Here is a 23,414-nt window from a genome sequence, read left to right as displayed (position 1 = left end):
ATATCTATTCTGAGGTGGAACTTCTATTGGTTGGCTTGTTAGAGGTTGGATCATGACGTGTGGTCTCTCTGCTGTCTCTTTCAACAAGTGAGCAGGTTGTCAAAGATATCGTCTGAACCTATCAGTTTATAGCTGACCCAGAAACTAACTGCCTTCCTACTTTTGCTACTTGATCTTTAGGGCAGCACTTGGTTCTCTGAAGTTTGCTTAGAATGAGAGTTCAGATACATCTCACCCTGGCTCAAGCCTCTATCAGTCTCTCATCCATATTCCAGATTGTATAAGAGGTTACAGGAGTCATTGGTTCCCTGCCCATGATCATGAACAGGAGCATGGCCTTTCCTGGTGGAATGGAATGGAATGGAATACAGAGTTTAGGCCAAAGGCCAGAGCTGCAGCCTATGAGGTCACTCAGCGCTGGATGGGAAATTGAAAGTAAAAGGTTACAAAGGTGTAACAGGAGGAAAACCTCGCAGTTGCACTATGAAATAATTGTTAGGAGAGAGTGGATAGCAAGATGGCAGAAAGATATGAATGGAAGTACAGGAAAAGGAATGAAAGCAGTTGCAGCTAGGGGCTGAAAGGATGCTGCAAAGATCCTTTAGTAATGCCTACAGTGCACTCGGTGAGGTGCACTGACGGCACTAACCCCTCTATGGGGTTTTTTTAGATTCAACTTGCCAGTCAGTTGAGAAAGACTATCCTCCCACCTGAGGAGTGAGTCTTATATGGAGGGCCATATTTTGTATTTCTGTATGAACAAATCACAAAAATATTTTAGTGCTGTGTTTTTCCTAGGTATACAAACCAGAGCCTCTTATCATGATCCTACCTGACAACCCTAGTCCTTCATGCTGAAGAAAAAGTGCTGGCTTATGGCAGGTGTGTGGGTAGTCCCCTCCCCAAACCCCAACCCATCTACAGTATCTATAATTAACCACCTTCTTACCGAGTTGCAGCAACCATTTCCAGCTCATGCTGAGGAATACTCCTGCATAAAAGGCCCTGGTCAATATACCTATAAAAAAATACAAAGTACTTGGAGAATTTAGTATTTTTTGGCAGATTAAACTTTTGATACTCTATGTGAAACATGGTATCAATTGTATTTGAATCTAAAAAGTTTGTGATATATATGGTATGGGTAGGTTATGGTCAACTGGAATGAAACATTTTTTCATATGAAATGCAGTTTTTTTGTACGATATTTTTCTTTACAATTTGTCTAGATAAAGCATCACCAATCATATGCACAAGGTAACTCTAATTGTTCTATAATGGCCCCAAAAAAGAGGAGGGTAAGATTTTGTGCTTGAGAAGATGTGAAAATTTAAAAACTCCGACATATTCAGATTTATTTAGATCAAAAAATCCATCCTCAATATACTCAGTAGAAAATGTTTTATGCCAACATGTAGATACTCAAATATATATTTAACTCAAGTCTCTAAACCTAAGGAACTACAATACGTTGTAACCATTGTGCTCTCAAGTCAACACCTAATTTAGACCAAGATCAAAATAACTGAAAAGAAGTCCCAAATGAACATCCTCTTCAATTCAGTAAGTATTTTCAAATATCAAAGTGCACACAAACTCATAACAAAAATGTATAAATGAATACTGTATAAAATAAAATTCACACCAAAATATCAAAAAGAAAATTCTAAAATACTACTCATGGTGTGAACTTTATTTTAATCAAAATCATAACATGATACAAAATGTCCACAGCTGTACAACTGACACTCACCAAGTCAAGTCAAAGAAACATTACAAAAATTGACTTATGATTTCCTCTGGAATTCTAATTTTCTCTAGATACACTTGTCAAAGAAAACTCAAATACAGATTAATATATAACACTAATAATGGGCATTATTTGCCACAGAAGTTCAACAGAATATTTATCCTCCAAGGATACAAATTTCACTCAGCTGGAACAGGTGGACTAAAACTTGCATATCACAATCACTGAATACATTTTATAGTCTTATGCTCTGACCCACCATTATGTAAACATATTTGTTTGTTTGTTTAATGGTTACTGTCAAACAATCCTCAACACAAAGGAGTTTAATGTGCCACAGAGATTAAATTAATTCATGTTATAAACATGAAACATTAAAGATAGCCAACAAAAAGTTTAAAATAGCAGCCCGCCATACCAAAAACAAAAACCCCAAATGTCAAGCTGAGCAATACCTATAATGTTACCAACTTTCAATTATGTCTTAACATTGGTACATAAACACACAAAATCAGAACAGCACTTGATTTTTTGATGGACCCAACATAATCTCATAGCTTTACTGCCGGACATAAACCACAACCAAACGAAAGTTTTGAATGTCCTGAGCAGTACAAATGGTTTTCTTTCTTATTTTCAGTGTAAAACTGCAAAACAATGATGTATGGAGGAATGTATTTGATTAAAAATAAATTTGTAGATAATACATAGTTTTAGTATCAATTTTTTAATTTACTACACAACCATGAAAGTTATGCACCTCTATTGGGCAAGTCTTTTACTTTATAAATTCTAACAATCCAGTGTTCTGTAGTATAGGCCTCTTCTAAAACATCCAGCTCAAAATCTTTATTTCCTATTTCAACATTTCTAACTCTGTCATAACCAGGGGGTTTACCTGAAATTAAAAAAATTAAATTCATTAGCATTTAGTAATGACTGCAACACTGAGGCATTAACTAACAGGTGTAACAATGAAGTGCAGTAAAAAAATAAAAATCTAGTTTAAATAAACAGCATTATATATACCATAACTAATACCTGATTTTACTCTACAAAACTAAGACTCACAAGGCCCATCACCCCATTTTATACTAATCTCTTACTTCTTCCTAAACAAAAATTCAGGTCTTGATGTTAAATCTTCTCACTGTTCAATGACAATTAGCTTCTTAATTTCCCATAATTTCTTCTCATCAAAATTTACCAGCACAGCAATGCTTACCTCACTTATCTATATAATCTATATACACATTCCTACAACTTTATATATTCTACAGTGGTTATTCTTAACAAAATGTCAATTTAGGATAAGGATCGGAAGCTTATGTGCTTTAATCACCCATCTTATAGGGAACCTCATCTGTTTTGTAGCCACTACTGATTTGGTCTTGACTATGAGGAATTCACGGGTGAAATGAGGGTTCCAATGCCTGAGCAATGTCTTTTAATTCGTGGAGTTCCCAGTATTGAGAATAGAGATTTTCCTCTCCAAATACCTTATATAGTGCACACAGAGACAGTCTCCGAGTTGCATATTTCTAACATTTTACCCTTGCAACCATAAATCTAAATTTGATATACGTACTGTAAATGCTAGTGATGAAACCAAGACAACAAAAATGGTCATTAAGGGAAAATAATTATATAACTTGAAAGATATGATATGCCATCAGCAATTGGGAAAGTATCAAGCTACAGTTAGCCAGCAACTGTAACAGTGTGAAAAGATAAAGTGAGAAAAATAAAAGCTGAAATTACTTTTAAAGTGGAAAATAATTATAAAACTACAAAAATGTGATATGCCATCAACAATAAGGAAAGCATCACGCTACAGTTAGTCAGCAACTGTAACAGTGTTGGGGGATAAAGTGAGAATAATGTCGCCAATGAAAGCTACAATTACTACTCAGCACTGTAATGGTTTTAATTACTGAAGTGGAAAGGTTACACATCACTTGGTTTTAGGATCACTGTTATCCTAGTGTTACCTCCTGAATGTAGTTTCCAGTGTGCTAGACATCAATAAAATGAGTTTTAACCTTTCCTCACTCTAAATCTTTCTTTTGAAGCTTTTGAAGAGCTTTTTTTTCAGTACTAGTAATCCCTTGAACAGCTGATAGATATACATCATGATGACAACATGTAATTTCCTTCTCTCACTGGCTATCTTCTAAGATACTTATGCACTTGTGGCCAAGCATGTGCCACTCCTTGTTCAGCTGTGCATCATTTCTAGGTAACTGCATATTAAACTGCTGCCATGCGATCCCGTGTCACAATGCTTTCCCCAAATTTTGTTGCTTTCATGGGCATACTTGCAGTATTGCAAGTGCTGTTATTGGTATGAGTGTGATGCTGTATCTGTTCTGTATGGCCCCACCACCTCCTGAGAGGACCAGGAAGGTGCTGACACTTCAGAAGAAGCTGGAAATCATGGAGAGAATTATGGCCAACTGGTCAATGACTTGCATCATGGCAAAGTATCCTAAAGCACATTCTACCTTGCAGGATATCAAGGCTGCCACAGACAAGTTCAAGAAGTACATCTAGATGATTTTAAGAGTGAAGTCCACAACTGACCTTGATCTGGTTTTATCAGCAGAGTTCACCCAGAGTGCATGTACATAGTGTCACCCAGAGTGCATGTACATAGTGCAAACTGAAGGCTGCAGCTACAAAGTTCGCAAGCCTGGATGGGGTTACAGATTTTAAGGTAATGTATATTTCCAAGGAGGGTACAAGAATTTCAGAAGATACTGTAGACTTGACGAAAAAGGAAGGTCTTGTTTTGAGTCAAACCTAAAATGCTGATGAAGCTAACTAGTCTATTCTGTGCTCCTTGCCCACAAACACCTTGGCTGACAAGAAGAAAAAGATTTACGTAGTTGAAAGCTTTTGAAACAACAAATGTCTAATTTGTCATGTACAAATGTTGCCATCACTGCAAACCAGATGTATGTAGTTGGATGTTCAAAGCAACCCTGTGCCCTGCATGGGTTGATGGATATTCTCACAGTGATTTGGTTTCATTTAACAAAGGCTTGGTTCACTTCCAAGATCATTTCTAAGTGTTTCCATAACTACTTTTGAAGGGAGGTTAATCATCATCTGGCACAGGACTTGGCACTGTCAGAAACTGGGTGAAGGCTCTGCTTCTCTGGGACAATGCACTTATGCATCCTTCCATAACCCAATTAGTTGGTGACAAAGGTCATATTAGTCATGTTTTTGCTTACTAATATGACTGCACTCATACAACTGATGGACCAAGGTGTAACTGCTGCAACAAAACTGCTATACTACAGCAAGTTCCTGGAAGAGGTGATAGTGGGTTCCAAGACAAACAGAAGAAGGAGCAAGGCTTGGATACATGGGGGACAGACTTTGGAGATTCTTTGAAAATATTCACTGAGGTCTGCCATCTACAACTTTGCAGATTCTTGGAAGGACGTCAACATGCAGATCTTGGAGCACGCTTGGAACATGATTCTGAAGGGGGAAAAAAGCCTGACTGATATCCATGGTTTTGATGTTGACAACTTGCATGCCCAACTCACAAAGGGAGGTGACAACATTCCCAAGGATGATGTATGTGAGTGGCTGGATGACACTGGTATCAAACCTTGGCTTCCAACTACTGTCCGACAGCATAACAGCTGCTGCAGCCACGCTACTGAGTTGAAGGAGGAAGCCCCTGAAGATGACGACACCAACAACTTCTGTTTTCAATCTGAATGTACTGCTTTCTTCATCCAAGACTTGGTTAACTAGGATTACTCTGGCTATTCAGGCCAGATAAAGCATATTGAGCCTACATGGAGTTATAATGTACTCAGACTTTTCCAGTCTTCAAACCTGTGTGAAATTATTGCAAACCCAAAATTTTTAGTGCTAAGAAATCTTGTACAGAAGAAATGTGCCAAAGGTTGTCAAACCCTTTTCAATAGTTCCTCCTCTAGACAAACCTATCCAAAAGATTCTGCGAATCTTGCTTCCTTCTCCCTTCCAACCTAATAATACTACAGCTGTCACTCTTGAAAAAGGTACTCGAAATTTAGCATCCTGTTTCCTCTAATTCCTCCTTAAAGTCCACTGAAGCTGTCCCTATCACTCAAGCTTCTCACTAACCCAGCTAATTTAGCTTTTTTTTCTGGCAAGGGACGTATTCCTAATAGTACTCTTGTTTCTTAGGGTAATTTCCCTCATTCTGCTTTATCCTAAAAACTGGTATGGTAAAAATTCAGGTATTTAGAATGCCAGTTATGAGAGAGGTCTTACATTTGGTTCTTTGCTTTACCGCCATTCCTACCTATTAACTTTTGTCCCTTGCATATTGTTTTTCTTTGTATGCCATCATAAATCATTTCTTCTTTTAATTAAAATTGTATTCTCATCCTTACATCCTTCTATCCATTATAATTGTCACTTTTAATTAACATTCAATACTGGTTTTTTACTTTTATCCTCTCCCCTTCTGTTATATAATTTGACATAACTTTTTCTTAAAACTGCTTTTGTAACAAATGCTTATGGGAACTTTTGTAAACAAACCAAAATATGAAGAAACACAAATTCAAGGATGAATACATTTTCACATACAGTTGCATGACATAACACCACTAAGCTAGTTTCCACACTTGATGTCTCAAAACTGTATGTGAAAATTTACTCGGTTTCCTTGAATTTTCAATTTTTCATATTCATAACATCAAAACTGAGCCTCTGATATCAAACAAGTATAACTATGCACTTACCCCCTTCAGTATAAACTTGTCCAAATCTGTAATAACACATTTTGTACATCAGGCAATTCAGTAACGTTGGTGACCCTTCTTTGTCGACTCGAAACTCTCCAGCAGGAGTGTAGTAATCATGCTCCTTGATGTGAGCACCCTTGTCTGTGCTGCCTCCAATTCGAACCATCCATAAAAATTTGTTGATATCTGAATAACAAAAGAAAATATGCCAATCTACAAATAGAAATAAAGGTCAAATGACATGTTGGTTTTTACCAAAATATTTGCATTCATTATAATATCAAGGGTTCATATCTGTGTGATTGCAAATGATGTTATCCGATTATCAGACTATCAAAAGGTTGTATGTCATACAGAGACAATAAAATTTAGTTATGGAACACCTTACCATCTGAAGAGTAACCAGTGAGGCCGCCAAATATGACAAGCACGTAGTCAACATCCAGTTCCCGCATTATTTCATAGGCTTTATCTTCTGTGCTGGCCATTGCCTGGCCAACACGTGATATATGAGTATTGTTCCACGTATTATTGTCAACTAATATGGTTCGGTTTGCCATTGCTGTTATTTGGTAACCATAATCCCACCATGACATCACTTTTGCATCCTAATTACAAAAAATTGGGTTAGAGCTTCATCATAAATTCTTAAATTACTACATTAAACTTCATACATCACACTGCTACACCAGCTACAACTACTTATACAATCATCAGTTGATACAAGTAATGAACTAAAAATAGATGCAGTACTTGATATCTGTATTTAATATGTTTTCATTTAAATAACGTTGCATATGCAAGAGAAATTAACACCAGATTAATTTGAGAGCCAACTGCTCTCCTATAATTTTATTACTAATGAAACATGATTTTATAAGGGCCCTCTTTAATTCATAATAGAAATTAAATAAAATTTACAAGCAATAATAACGATTACTAAATGGACTGACAGCAAATTATAATGCATGAATTTCTACACTGTGTAAAACTAACAGTGACTCAAGTTTTCTTTGTAGAAATTCCAACTCTCAATTAGAGTTTAAATTATCTATAACCTAATCCATTAATCACTACACTAAACTACAGAGGTGCAAAATGAAATATATAAGGAATAAGTTGATGTATTCAATATATGAAAAATTTACTCCTATCACAAAGGAAGTGGCAGAGAGAGAGAGAGAGAGAGAGAGAGAGAGAATATCACAACTGACATTAGACTTAGTTATGGTACCCTAACGTACCATGGCTTTGCTAAATATGACTTTGCTGTGAAAGGTTATGCCTCCTCAAAGGAGACATACCTTTTTCAGCACAAATACTAGTTATTAATTACAGCAGTGTTTTACCACATTAGTAGGTCATATTTCTACATTTCCATCAGTCTCCCAAAAAATTAATTAGTCTTACAAATGAATGCATATTGGATTAGGAGAAAAACAACAGAGCTGGAGAACTAATGCACTAACACAAGTGGAGAGACTTTTCAATGATTAAACAGAAACTTATAATAATGACCTCTGGTGTGTTGTGGCGTAACCAGTAGTATGCTTCTCTGAAGTCATCAAATATAATCCTTGATCCATCATGTCCTCGAGCTGAGAGAACAATGGAAGGGGAGCTATATGCCTCTGAAGTAACCCAAGTACAATGCAGTGTATACATCACCAAAAATATGGACATGATACACACAAACATAGTAGCAATCTGAAATGGAAACATCAGAAAGAATTCTGTTATAATGATCTGATCCTCAGTATATACAGTAAATGTTGGTTAGATTGCACACATGATTGTAACTTACAAACTGTCTTTTGATAACCAAAACTACCCTAGACTATATAATTTGCTTGTTGAATCTCATCACCAGAAATGTTAAAAATCAATGTATATACAGGAGAAAATCTGACAATGCAAATTATTTATACTTCTCTTTACAGAAACTAGTGGCAACACCCCTAGCTATTGACAATGGCACTGATTTGTGAAATGGAAAATGAAAGGTTAGTCTAGCACTAATGTGCAAGGCTGACCTTAACAGAATAAAATACCCAAATTGAGAAAAGGAGAGACCATGAGAATAATAAAAGGACCAAAAAGAGAGTAATTTAATACACTGCTGTAGTGGTTTGGTAAAAACATTCTGGTCTACTTTGCCCATTTCCAGTGGCCTCTGAAAACTTCATAACTTGTGAACTGTTTAATAAAATGACTATCAGTATTATATTGATTAAATTTTTTAAGCTTTCGAAGGGACCCTCTCCCTTCCTCCTCAGAATATTCTGGGGAGGGAGATGGTTTCTTCAAATCCTTGATAAATTAAATTTTTGTGGTCTGTCTTTATAAGCAAGGATGTTTGTATAAGTTTACTGAAATGAACAGACACAGGGTAACGCTTATTAAATCAGGTTTTAGATGTAATATGATGCAGATAGCTCTTGTTTGCTGGTATGCCTGTTTTTGTAGATGTTGCTCTATATTATTATACAAAAACTTACATTTCTTTCTCTCATTACCACCAATCATCCTCATAATACAGTGCAGTACTTGATGAGTTTGTAAAAAGTAGCTTATCTTAATTTTGTAACAGTATAATCATATATCTGTGTCTTCAATATATTTTAGACCAATAGATGTTGAGCAGCAACATCACTAGTCTTATTTCTTATCCTGAGGAAATTCACTCAAAATTAGTTGACAGCTTCATAACAACTGGTTGAACACATTCCATTTTCGTACTTTGTGGGTTTTACTCAAGCTTGTATACAAGGAAGATGTGTATTTTATAATATCCTTGTCTATTCATCTCAATAAACTTATACATATACCCTTGCCTTAAAATAACAAGATTCCTGACTTAATTTTGAAAAGAATATGAAAGTAAAGAATTAAAACTTCTCACCTCACTTCTCATAAAGTAATTGCCTTCAAACCTGGCCTTCTTCTTCTCTGCCTTTACTTCATCTATCTGTTTCATGTATGTTGAAAGCATAGAAGAAACTGCAATACCTGACAAGATGCACATTACAGGTGCCAAAACCAACATGAGACGGACCATCACACCCTGGAGGAAAATTTCGATGTTTTTGATAAAAATGTAACAAACAAAAGCAATTCATGCCCTCAAATGTATTAACAAGCAGACTTATTATTACAGTAAACTTATACTGTAGGCATGGATCAGGTTGCATAAAATTAAGAAAGCCTAACCTAATTAAGTACATATCCAGAAAAAACATGTTACTCAAACAAAGGAGTAGTCTTGTTATTTTCCCAAATCTTTCATGAACACACACCATCATTATTAAAAACAAAAGCTCAGAAATCAAAGTTTGGTTAAAAAAAAAATAAGAATTTTACTCACAGCAAAATAAATACTGAGGACACCATACAAAATGATGAAAATGTTTTCATCTGTAAGCTTTGAGAAGCAAAAGTACAGGCCAACTGGGAACATGAACGTCAACATCTGAAGGTCGAAGTAAAATGAAGACCAAGCTGTGGGCTGATGTTCTGATACGGACGCAATAATAGGAATGTTGTTCTTGGCATAAGAGGGATCAAGAAGGGAATAAAATCTTCCAGTCCAAGGGGCAATCTTGCCCAGGGCTGTGAGAACTACCAAGGCAAGGACGCCTGTTAGTGCAACGGTAGATATCACAGCTCTGAAGAGTACCTCAAACTGGACCTTACTGAGGCGGGAACGGACATAGTCAACGAAGGCATGTATCTGACATAGTCCAAAAACTCCAAAGGCCTGAAAAAAAATGTTAACTCTTTAGGAAGACAAACTATGCAATATAGCAGCTATTTCTCCCCTTACTGTTTCATAAAAACAAGACACGTACAATATTAAACTAAAACAATAAAAATTATTAACCTGTTATTCATTACCTATAAAAATATACTCTGGGCTAAAATGCCATATGAAAAATATTTGAGAAAAGTGTACATAATTGTTTTTTATCATACTTACACCCATATGTTCAGATGTAGATACTGGTTGGAAGCCCACAAATGATATCTGCATTGAAAGTATAGTACCAATGACATACAAGGTTGAGTATGCTACATACACCCTGTGTGAAAATCTGCCTGTTATCATGAGTGTCAACACATGCAAAGGAATGATGTTGATGAGGAATACATAACCACCCCACGACGATACCTAGAAGACAAAATGCAATACTGTATCATCATCAAGAATAAAAATTATTCCTTATGAAGTTATTAAAATTAAAGGACAAAGGCATGAAAAAGTCCACTGATATCATGTATACTACATGCCTACACAATAGTGAATGAAGTGAAAAAAATCCATATATATACTTGTGACATTTAGAATGCACTGAAGTACAAAGAGACCTTTAAAGCTCACTCTGTTTTTATGTATTTACAGTTGGTGTAAGACAAAGGCTAAAAACAAAAGTAAAAAAATTCACATATGTCACTGGATATCATAAACTAGTTTGAGAAAAACATCATGTTCATAACTAACATATCAGCAATTTCAACATACTAACCATGTAAAAATATGCCAAAGCTGCCATGGTAGACCAAAAAAGTGTGCCTGTCTTGACAGCTTTAATCCACATGTAGTAGGTCAACAACATACAGAAGATAGCTATTCCTGAAGAAAAAAATCAGTAAAGTTTATTTCACATTCATGGTTACAGTTACTGTGTATTTAAACACAGATATGGTACATTAAATCATTTTTCTCCAAAGGCGCACTGTAGATGTTACAAAATATTATTTCCAGTTTATTTCACCTTGCAGCTACACTGTTTTCTGGCTTTTATTTTTCAGTCTATTTTTCATTTTTTCACCCTGCTGGTCAACTGATTCAAGCTTACCAGCCTCCAGTTCAATAATTTTAATAATACAATATGCCTCTCAAGTAAAATTTCCTATATCTCTCACCAAAGGAATACAGTTACATCTCCATTAACCTATGAACTGGAGCCCTGGGAGGAAGGTGATTCTGTGAAAAATTTCATAAAGTATGTCACCGTTTGCCTAGGTCTAGCCTAAGCAAACCATCCAAAGTCAAGAAACCTATACATTAATACTATAAATTAGCAAATTTCAATCACCACTTCAACATCAAATATATTAAATTTATCTTTAAAATTTCCCCATACAGTTATATGCAGGACTACAGTATCCCGAGTATTCTTGCAATTAACCACCATGTATTCTTACAATCACGAGAATACTCCTTCATACTTATAAAATATTCCTTATTTAACTCGTTCTTTGATGAATTCCCATTTTCTACATTTCCTCTCCCCATAGGAAACATTTAGTATGGATTTTTGTCAATAGATGGCAGTGTGCAGTGTTTAATTTAAGAACTTCCAACATCAGACTCTGCTCCTGTGAAATTCTCTCCAAGTTCATAACTTTCAAAGGATGGAAAAAATCCTAAATTTTGAATGTTGCATGAATCTAAATTGTATTTTCTTTTTACCTTTTCTAACTTCCAAGGTACTTCAATACTGCATGCTTTAAAAATTCAGTGAAAATAGTACTTCGATGACTTCCGAGTTAACTCAGGAATGTAAACATGGCATATTTCAAAGTTTAATATCTTCCAAAGTTTTCATAATTTTTCAACAAAAATTATGCACTGCCAATTAAAAATTAACTTATGAACAATTCAAGATACGAACAGCCATCCATAATGTAAGTCGTTCGTAAGCTGGGTAGTGACTGTATCTCTTACAACCTCACATAAATGTTCTCCCAGCGCTGTCATCTTCTTTTGATGTTATTATTGATCCATCACTTACTTTGACATGGATTTTCCTTTTTTTCTTTTCATCCACAGATATTTCACTGATAATTCTGTGGGATACCCTTACACCTATGCCACTCCCTGGAATGTGTCTACATGTAACTTGTGCTTCTGTCTATTATTTATTATAACCTAAGACTTATCCAATGTCCAAGGTTTCCAAATCCCATTACTATTTTTCCTGCAAACTGATACACATTCTTGATATTAAACCAGTCCTTAATCAATTTCAGCTCCTTCTTAGGTATGTTTTTTAGTAGTGCAAATCCATTTAGATTATATATTATTTCAAATAATTTAAAACAACAAAATCTAATCTGTGTTATGGTATGAGTCTGTGGCCAATCCCTACTCATAATGGACTGCAATACTACTAGGATTATTCTTATTGTTACTAAAGTAAGGCAGTGAATATGTTTTCCCTTTCATAGAAAAATCTAGGCAAAATTTACTGCCTGCTCGTAATCGACAAGCCATCAGAAAGGGGTATTTACATCCCATACACGGTTGTACAACATGTCTTTACACAAAAATATATGACCTGCAGATGCCAGCTTGTTCATCACTAAATCTTCTCACTAAATCTTTTTATTAATGTCTTTCTCCAGCCTGCTGACACCTTCTTTGGTATCTTAGTTATGACTTCAAATGCTCACCATCAGGATTTGTTTCCCCATTCCTTATCCAGCAAAACATTCCAGTTGGTATACAAGGTGTCATTTCAGTGCCAGTTGGTATATGAGGTGTCATTTCAATGATTCCACTCTGTGAAATTTCTTACCCAATGTACTTAACATTTTCCTTACCTATATTACTGAGCCTTTAGTTTGGGTATACAGGTTATTTCTTTTATGTGTTTCAACATATTTTAATTAATATAATTTCAACTACATAGTATTAAAAAATTCTACAAAGACAACACACCAGTTAACAATCAGATGTCCTTCCACTCATAACAATAAAAATAGAGAGAGAAAGAAAGCAGAAGGAAGTCAGTTCACTACGGTACTGTACAGCAGTTTCTATATGACTAAACAGAACTATAAATGACTCCAAATTCTAGACTAACCTTCATTATCATAGGAGCCAGCAACTGAACGTGAGATATACCCCGGTACAATAGCAATCATGACTGCAGCTACCAATCCTGCTCCAGGGCCCTGACAAAGAAGAAACATTTGTTTTACAGATATCCAAGTTCTGCAATCATCTAAGAGTAAAGATACTTACTATAAAATACGCCAACAAAATACACATTTTAAAATCTGGATAAAATGAATATACAGCAAACTTAAGATCACTCACTTCTATAATGTCCTGTACAAGGAATATCATTTTATGCCAACTCCATTACCAAATAAAAACATGAACTTTTGTGATACATGGCTTCATAAAGAGAAGTACAATCTAAATTTGTAAGAGCCTCTGAATGTTGCCTCCTATACTGGCAACATCCCACCACAGAAAATTTTAGTCAATGTGGGTAATAATATACAAGTTGCTTTACTGACTAAGTTCAGATCTTCTCTAGATGGGAATACAGAACCAGTTGTCCCTAATACATCCTTTGACACCAAAAATTAAGTAGTATTCATCACAGACCTTTACAACTTCTTAAAGGACGCAGTTTTAAGTAGATGCCCTCCTCAAATTTATTCAGTCAAGAATCTATGTGGCAACAACATCATCTTATTAACCCTTTCTTCCATGACTGCCTGACTACTAACTCATTAGAGTTAGGAAATTAAAAAGTAAACCTAGCCAGTACTTAAAGTGTTAATATGGCCACACTGAAATGCTATGTCCATTCAAAAGCACACAATCTTCTGGATTAATGTTGTGCTAAAAGATTTTGTTTTCACTGTATACAGTAGGCGGGCATTCCTCAAGTTCAAACATTTATCTTTGATATACAGTGAACGCCCCGTATTCGCGGGGGATGCGTCCCACACACCCCCGCGAATAGGTCAAATCCACGAATGCTTAAAACCCCTCCAAAAACACTTAGAACTGCCCATTTTGATAGCTTAAACCAAGAAAAACCCTGTAAAAATGCTTATACCTGAGTATTTTAATAGTTTTATCACAAAAAGTGCATTTATTCATGAAAATTATATGAAAATACAGTAATTAGTGAATATTTCTCAGTGAAAAAATACATGAATGGGCGAATTTTCATGAATGATGGCTAGATATGTTCCACAGAGAAACCCGCGAACCATGAGAACGCGAATACGGGGGGTTTACTGTAATTTTGAACATGTCATCCTGGATATTGCAAACTAAGACTACTATACATAGTGCTAAACAAAAGCTGACAGGGCTAGAAAGGCCAAATCTACGTGCCTCTATTATAAAAACATAAATAAACCTTTGGCTGCTTCAAATTTGGTTCCACAAATAGGGTATGAAGGTCCCAATCTCAAACTTCTACCTCTCTGGAAATGAATAAAACAGACTCTCAACCTATCCAAGGGACTATGTCTCTACAACTGATTCTCCTGCTACATTTGAATTTGTCTCTTAAGCCTGGGTCTAAGCTGCAACTGAATTCTACTTGAACATGTTGGACTCATTACCCAACATGACTGAGACAGGGATGGATAATGACAATACCCCAATGGAGCTTAGTTCAGCAGACTTACTCCCTGACCTGAAACCCTTTAGGAAACATACTGCTTGCTTTTCTTGCTGAAAGTCTTTCAGTTACTGGAAACTTCATTTCTCAAGATGACCAAAACCTTCAACTTCCTGAATCTCTCTGAGAGACCATAAAATTCCTTCTGCTACTGAACCAAAAAACAGATTCCCCTTCTCCTAAGGTAGGGTAAACAGGTTACCACAAAATTTTCATCCACGATTCCTCTTCCCGAGCTACTTTGGTTGGAAAAATCCATATAATGTTTTAATTTCAAGTCAGACATTTTACAAAACAACTTTAAAGGTCTGAGAGCTAAGCAAACAACTCAAAGTTATGCTTCATGGTCATAATCCATGAATTCTGTGGATAAAATTATGCCATTTTTCACTCTTCTTCTCCAACTAGTGACTGCGCCCATGGCAGGTCTGCAGATATTGTAAGTCTTTGCAACAATATATGTATGTTATAAACTGAATACTTCTGTTTGGCTTCTTCCCAGGTGTGGCCTCAGTGCAAATGGTATTCAGAATTTAACCATTCAACTTCCCTTTCCATTCCTACTACTTAGTGACTTCAAAATTCATAATCTTGTGTTGGGTGGCAATGTAGTGGATTCAGAAAAGGAAACAGTAGTAAATAATGTTAACCATAATCCAGTGACTTTGTATTATGATGAGTCAATGACCTTTCATAATACCTACAGTAATCACTTATCACTTCCTGCATACATGTAGATTTTGTATGGCATGCCAATGAATAATTCAATGAATGTGACCACTTCCCAGTTCACTTAAAACATGTTAAAAGACACTACTGAGTATCCTCATAAATGTAAGGCTGAGGAGGCCAATTGGATTATATTCGTCAAGGTGTTGTTCTGGACAGAGAATTTAATCTTTTGACTTGCATACTGAAAACTATCATTTTTTACCAAAGCAACCTTGAAAAGTGGTCAAGATGGTATACCAATAATTAAAGGAAAACCTCATAGATCTGCAGTTCCATAGTGGAACAAACATGTAACAGTCTCAGAAAGGTTACTAGAAATGCTGCAGGAGTAGAATAATATAAATGTGCCCTTCCCAAACAAAGTATATTACAAAATCTAAGAAACAATCATGGTTGTACTACATGAACGGGTTCAATTCTACTTTGTGGAAAATTTGTCCTTTCCCCTTTACCTATTTTAAAAGTGAATATCGTGCTAAGTGATTCTTCTGAAGTTGCCAAGAAACTAAGCCAACATTGAAAATGATTCTGTTGACTTTCAAAGACTTCAGGAATATGAAATTGCTTTGGATTTTTGTATTAATGGCAAGGAAATACATAATGTGCGTTCTCTCTTAAATTTTTTGTGATGCTCTGTCCTCACCTGAGGCAACTGCTTCTGGGGAAGATATATTTTATGTGAAAGCTTGAAGAACCTGCCAGAAAATGCCAAGATCTTTTCTTTTTTAAATAATAGATAGATATGAGAGACTGGTACTCTTCCTTAGAGATGGAAAACTGCCATTACCATTCCAGACACTAAATAAGGATGCCTTTGAATTCAGAAGCTACAGACCAATTACTCTACACACGCTACAGACAAATTGTGCCTGTTAGCCATTGGAAAAGATGATTAACACCAGGCTAATTTGGTACTGGAATTCCAAAGGCTTAATTTCTCCACCCTAGTTTGGTTTCCCAAAGAAACAATCTACTCTAGACCCAAACATATTCAGCAAAGTGCCTAAGCAACGACAAATCATTGGGGTTTTCTTTGATACTGAAAAGGCCGATGATAATGCTTTGAAGATATGGCATAATCCAGAATTGGCATTTGCAGTAACATGATTATATTCAGTGATACTTCTTAACCAGACAGACTCTTAAAAGCAAGAGTGGGGAACAAACTCTCAAGGCCTTCTATCCAGGTGGCATGAATTCCACAAGAAAATATCATTAGTGTAACATGTTTTGTGACAGTTATTAACAATGTCACAGAAGCAGTTTCCTTTTCTGTAAGTTCTTGCTTTGTTGATTACTTAGAAATCTATTAAAATAGCGAAGATATGATACGATCTGAGCCTCTAAACAATTGCAAGTCTATCAATGGCATCAGTAATGGGTTAAAGAGCATGGTTTTAAATTTTTAACTCTCAGATTACTGCTGTATAATTTATCAGATATGGACATACTGAAGCAGTACCCACTATAACTCTTAAAAGGTACTGTTTAATATCTGACCCAAAACTCCCATGGTCTAGTCACAATGAAGGCCTGAAACTGAAGGCTGAGAAATCTTCAAATAACTTAGAAACTATGTAAAATTAAAAGAACTCAATGATGAATTTATTATGGGCCTTGGAACATGCAGCAGTGCATTTAAAACATCTGTTAAGAGCATTTTTTGTGGATGCAACAAATTACAACTTGATTTGTGATTGAAGGCATTGGATCTCAGCAGAATTAAATCTTACATGAAGCTGGTGACTCAGATTCAGTGGGTGAAGATCACCTAAGCCTTTTTGAATTAAATTAGCAACATGATGACATCTCTCTTAAAGCGGCAAAAGACCCAGAAGTTAACCAGCCTCATATCCCACCTTGGACCATACCTAAAATTTCCCTACTCCCATGGCATATCAGAGGTCAAATCCACATTTCTTTAACATGCTGCTGTTGTAAAGTTCATGTGAAGCTCTTTATGGACAATTCAGTCAGAAAATGATGTTGGATGTACAGTACTGTAATCCATTAGGATGCAGCTAAGTTAATTGACAGTGCCTCTGTATTTACTGCAGAGTTGATTGCATTAGTAAGGCTTTGGATCCTGTTCTGAATAGTAAGGGAAAATGTTTTGTCAATGTCATATACAGTGACTATAAATGTGCACTAGGTTCTCTGAGGGCTTCCAATAGTTTCCACCTCTAATCCAAAAACCTGAAAGAGTAGCTTATTTATGTTTCTTTTCAGCACAAAACTGTTCATTTCTGCTAGCTTCCCTCTCATGTGGGACTTTGTGGTAAAGAGGTACCATACATGAAAGCTAAAGCTAATAAAAATTATTATTATGTTCTGAAAAGTGTCCCAAACTCTGATGTGAAAATACTAATTAGGTTATACATTTTAAGGAAGTAGATAGAGGTGGCTTTTCCTCTCCTTGTCAATGATAAGAAAGAGGAAAGCATTAGGAATAATATTTGTCCCTGGTCTACAAGTTTAGTAGCAACCAAATTGTTCAAAGTTAGTTTGAGCCAGTTGAGGATAAAGCATACCCATCTAACTTATGAATACATTGTATAAGGTGGTGGTGCATCACTTTGCACCCACTGTGGCAGATTACTGTCAGCTGAGCACATTCTGGCACATTCCTCGCATGGGCAGCATGAAAGAGAATGGCCTTTAACTGAAATTTCAAATTATAGTTGATCCCCTTATGACCTTTAAAAAAGATATTGGGATTTCTAATGACATTTAAAAAATTTACTTTTTATTAATTTTTTAAAATTTATGAATGAGTGTGATAAGTATCATACTATTTATGCATCAGTATGCACACATCTGCATAAGTTTTTAATGATGGTAATACAGTGATTCATTCAATGTCAGCTCCTTCACCACAATCAATGCACTGTGTATGTCAGCATATGATCTTTGCTGCTTAACCTCAAAAAGAATGAAGCAAGCAAAACAGTACAACACAAATAAAATCAAAAGGCACTGGTTGGAAGACCAACCATTTTACCCTAATAACATCTCAATGCAATATCCTTTTTTAAACTTACTTTGAGTTCCTTAGCTAGGTGATAGGTAACAAGTGTGGTCAAGGACGAGAAAAATGGAGCGAGGAAGACGCAAACATTGCGCACATCAATAGTAATGTTCAACCAATTCAAGACGTGATATATAGAAGCTGAAGTTACCATCAAGCCTGGATAAATTGTACCTGTTAAGATTTTAAAATTAAGAGACAATATTAGAATTTATACAGTACTGTAGTGGCTTTAAAGTTAATTAGTAAACCAACACTTGAAGCTATGTCACCAACACTTTAAGCTATGTCAAATATTAAAGAAAAATGCGTCTTTACAACAAAATTTTTCCAGAGTTCACATTTCTTTCTGATAATCACTTGTGCTATATTCACTGTTTAAATGTGCAGAGTTGGGTTTATATTTAAAATCATTTGGTATGGTAAGAAAGAGTTTTACTCATATGTTCACCCCAGTATTTGAGAAATTTTATTGTTCATAAAAATTTGAACATCACTCACCTCCAATAATTCTGCCTAAGGGGTACCAAGCCCTGTCATCAAACCAATTGTGGAAACTGTAAAAGCCTTCCTCTGCAAGAAACTTAGTTGTCCGGTAGTTGAAATATGGATCAAATTCGTGGATAACAGACTCAAATCGTAAGACAGAGAACAGTCTGCATGAAAATGCTGAAAACAAAAATTCTTGTAATAAAACAGCATAGTTACAATATTCAGTAAGTAGACAGTAATTTGTTTTGGAAATGATTTGATAGGCACTGAAAATTTAAAGATGACAATCTTATTTTATCTAATTATTCCCATGCCAGTTATAAAAGATACAGGAAGATTGTTATAGTTTTCCTTTTCTGAAATACCTAGTGAATAATCAGACAATGAACACCATATAAACCTCTGCATAAAATTAATCTGATATTTCTTTAATTGAGAGAGAGAGAGAGAGAGAGAGAGAGAGAGAGAGAGAGAGAGAGAGAGAGAGAGAGAGAGAGAGAGAGAGAGAGAGTCTCAATTTGTGATTCAAAATATCATGACATCAATGTATCTTCCTATCAATGAATTATTAATTTTTCATAACTGCTACTGTGGATACATTCCAAAGGAACAAGTCAAAAGAGAAAAACGTGACTCGCAAGCCTGAATTGAATATGAAGTAAGAACACTTATTACAAAAAATTGCAGGTAATGAACAAGATGGGAGTATATAACTAGTGAGCGACACTCTATAACTGACAGAATTGAAATACACAATTAACTCTCCAAGCTGACTAATAAAATGGAAAAAATTAGCAATTAGAAAAAAGGAGCAAATGGAAACTGTCTCAACATATCCTCAAGCAGAGCAACTCAAGATATGAAGGCCATAGTAAAAATGTTGTCACAGCTCATGGCCTGAGAATGTTAGTTTTATGATTTTTATGTAACAAGCACAGATTCAACATTCCCATCAAATATCCAAACTATTACTGAGTTATATAAGAGTATGTTGAGTACATAACTAACATGAAGCTGAACAGTAATTCAAACAAAAGTACATAACTAACATTAAGAATTTTTTTTTAAATGTGAATACTGTACTGTACAAAATTACAAATATCTTCAAGGAGCAGTTTGTTACAACTGCGATACATCATCACTAATGCAAACAATATCAACACAGAATACTACACTTCATAAACTTTTCATATTTTCAAATTATATATACATATTTTTCCCACACTAAAATGAGAAGCAAAAAGAGGGTCATCATATTAAGGAGAAACTAAAAACTTCAACGCAAAAAATAGAAACTTACACAAAACTGCTGCTAATGACAAAACAGCCATTTTCAGCAGTGTGTCCTGCTTCTCCACAGACATCCGAAGCCATCCCCTTGTCCGGTAGTTCAAAACCGGAGCAGACATTTTAAAACCTGAAATTGAAAAGACAATTCTAATTACCATACTTTTTTATTATTTCATGGCATCTGAGTAGTCTTCCAAGCTCTATATGAAACTTCATTATCAAAATACTGTGCACCTGCACCATTAACATTGCTGTCAAAAACTGATGAATATAAACAAAAAAGTAATGTACAGTACTTTCCTTTTTCTATGGTGCATGTGCTTCTGTAATAGCCTTAATATAAGAATAGCCACTATCAATTTCCCTGCCATACAGCCTTACTTACAATTATCAATCTTAACAATTTCTAGAATTATTTCCTTGAACACTTTTAACTCCTCCATGGTATGCTATATTAACCTTGTTCTTTTGGCTGTGCCTTTCACACTGTAGTGCATACCCCCTTCCTTCTTCCTGTTAGACTTCAGAATTTCTAATCTGCGTTCTGGTTAGTTGACTTAACTGTAAAAATCATACTTATCTGGTTGTGTCTTCCTTGATCATGGTTTTGTTTATTTTAGCCAGTTCATCAATGGCAAATTCTCCAGCTGCTGTGAGCTAACTGGTTGTAATTTTCTACATTGCTGAGTTAAAAAATTTAATTAATAAACAATATCTCCATTTTGGAATTACCACAAACTGTATCAAACTTTATAACATAAGTTTTTTTCATGAACTGAATCATCATTATTATTATTGTTATTATTATTATTGTTATTATTATTATTATTATTTATTTTTATTATTCAGATGAACCCTATTCATATCGAACAACCCCACAGGGGCCATTGACTTGAAATTCAAGCTTCCAAAGAATATGGCGTTCATTAGGAAGAAGTAAGAGAAGGTAAGGGGAAATAAGAAAGAAGAGATCTCACTTATCAAACAAGAAAAAATTAATTAATAAAGGGTAGTAATGCATTGCATCTTCACTTGAACTTCTTTAGTTCCAATTGCACGAAATCTTCAGGGAGACTGTTCCACAGTCCAGCCTCTGGAACTGAGAAGTTCTACAGCAAGGCACATTCACTGCATACTGGTGCTGCTGTTCAGCAAATTTGGTTGCTCTGGGCAAGAAAAGGGGATCAGGGATCAATTGAGAATGGATTTTATTAGCTTATCTAAGTCGCCCACATTGTTTTACTGGGAAGTTGGGGACCATTTTCCAACCACGAAATCACAATTCCCTCTTAAGAAACCACACGGAGCCATACTCCTATACAAGTTTTGTCAGCCCAACGTGCCAGCCAGAGATAGGTTACGCTACTCAGAGATCTATGATTTCAAACCATAGGCTATGATGTATAATGCTACTCAAAGATATGATTTCAGACCATAGGCTATAATGTATAAAGTTCAAACTGTAAAGAAACGTGGGAAGCTAATGCACGACATGACCATTAGCACTGGCCCTATAGACAATTACCGACGATAGTATGGGGTATTTTCCTAACCCTACTAAAATTCTGGATTGCTCGGCTAATGCCGGGCTTCGAAAAACTAGAGGGTGTCGGCTAGGATTTCTAGAGTAATTTAGACTAAAATTTCCTATTTCAAAGCAACTTCTTTGTTTGTTATGCCACTCATGGTTCATTCGCTGACATGTCAAGATAGAGAAAGCAAAGCCAGAGCAAATTTAAGCTTTGGTTTTGGCCAAAGCCATGTCGTTAGGGCCTCTGAAGGTGTCGGCTGCTCATTGGTCGTCAGCCAGCGTCCTCCAGTGCAATTGTAAACAAGTGTCTTAACTCCCGTCTTAAATGAGAAATACTCGAAATAGCGGCTAAATTGCTAGTTAAAACAAATCATAAACCCCTTTTGAGCCTTAAAGACAAGAACAAGGTGCAATATCCTAATTACTCACTTGTCACTTAACAACACTTACAATTTTGACAGATAAACCGAATGAAGTTACCGGTGTACAACACAAACACCCGCACTCCACGTTGCTGTAATTGAATCGCTTATTTTTAGTATTAACTCTCATTACAAGTCTAATTTGAATTTTGTCGCGAAACGCTTGTATAAAAATAAACTAATATCTTTTGCATTATTATAATTATACGTTTGATTTCTTTCTGTAGTTATTACGTGATAACATGGGACTTTATATTTTATTAAGCATAAGCAATACCCTCTTTCTATTCGGTAGACTAGAGCGAAGTGACAACACTTCACACACAAGTGCCAAGCACGGATGCGTTCTTTTCAACGCAGAACTTGTCATTCCCATGGAAACTAGAATGGATTAAGGGCCGGGATCGAATACGCAATGAAAGAATGAGGCACATATGCACATCCCTTAAACCAATAAAAGAAAAAATATCCAAAAAAATAAAAAAATTATTTTTGGCTATGCCACTTGTATATTACCCAACTTCTCTTAGCCATTTTTCCCTCATTTTCACTTATGACCCCTCCATTCTTTGAAGCATGCTTGCAAATAAACGTCCTCTTGTTGTCGTTCTGTATGACTTTGTACTCATGTTGACAAATAAGGTATTTAAGCTATGAAGAAAATCTGATCATGTGAGCATTTTTAAATAGCAAAATTGTGCTTTAGGGAAGCAAATTCAGAAAGGTTAATGTGCACGTGGAGATGTGATAATTTAAGAGAATTTAGTCTTCAGTAGATGAAGCGAGCATTTTGAAAAATTGTTGAATACTGAGGGAGGAAATACTTTGAGCTGAATGTTGCAGTACTGGAAGAGGTCAATTTAAATTTTACAACATTTATGGACTTAAATGTCGAGGACATGAAGCCAAAACAGAATAGATAGAGGAAGAGTTTTGTATAAGGATAAAGGTGATAGATGGAACTGCAAGAA

General features: G+C 35.5%; 1 protein-coding gene across 3 annotated transcripts; it reads right to left on the bottom strand.

Moving 5' to 3' along the window:
• Positions 1 to 1,342: 1,342 nt before the first annotated feature.
• Positions 1,343 to 22,595, bottom strand: Stt3A (catalytic subunit 3A of the oligosaccharyltransferase complex). 3 transcript variants are annotated; one of them, XM_067096840.1, is made up of 13 exons: positions 22,472 to 22,595; positions 20,501 to 20,617; positions 19,210 to 19,377; positions 18,722 to 18,882; positions 13,380 to 13,470; positions 11,034 to 11,140; positions 10,487 to 10,678; positions 9,875 to 10,267; positions 9,413 to 9,574; positions 8,029 to 8,217; positions 6,899 to 7,118; positions 6,508 to 6,696; positions 1,343 to 2,648 (listed from the first exon to the last, which is right to left on the bottom strand). In XM_067096840.1, exons 2-13 carry the CDS (start codon positions 20,607 to 20,609, stop codon positions 2,503 to 2,505), a joined length of 2,127 nt encoding a protein of 708 aa, XP_066952941.1. In that variant the 5' UTR covers positions 20,610 to 20,617; positions 22,472 to 22,595; the 3' UTR covers positions 1,343 to 2,502. The 3 variants fall into 3 exon arrangements, with proteins under 3 accessions (XP_066952941.1, XP_066952943.1, XP_066952942.1); XM_067096842.1 differs by having other exon boundaries at positions 22,451 to 22,551; XM_067096841.1 differs by lacking the exon at positions 22,472 to 22,595 and adding an exon at positions 22,016 to 22,086.
• Between the last annotated feature and the right edge of the window lie 819 nt (positions 22,596 to 23,414).

This window comes from Macrobrachium rosenbergii, chromosome 53 (assembly GCF_040412425.1).
Source record: "Macrobrachium rosenbergii isolate ZJJX-2024 chromosome 53, ASM4041242v1, whole genome shotgun sequence".
In the NCBI taxonomy this organism is placed as follows: domain Eukaryota; kingdom Metazoa; phylum Arthropoda; class Malacostraca; order Decapoda; family Palaemonidae; genus Macrobrachium; species Macrobrachium rosenbergii.
This window is presented reverse-complemented; position numbering and strand designations above follow the sequence as displayed.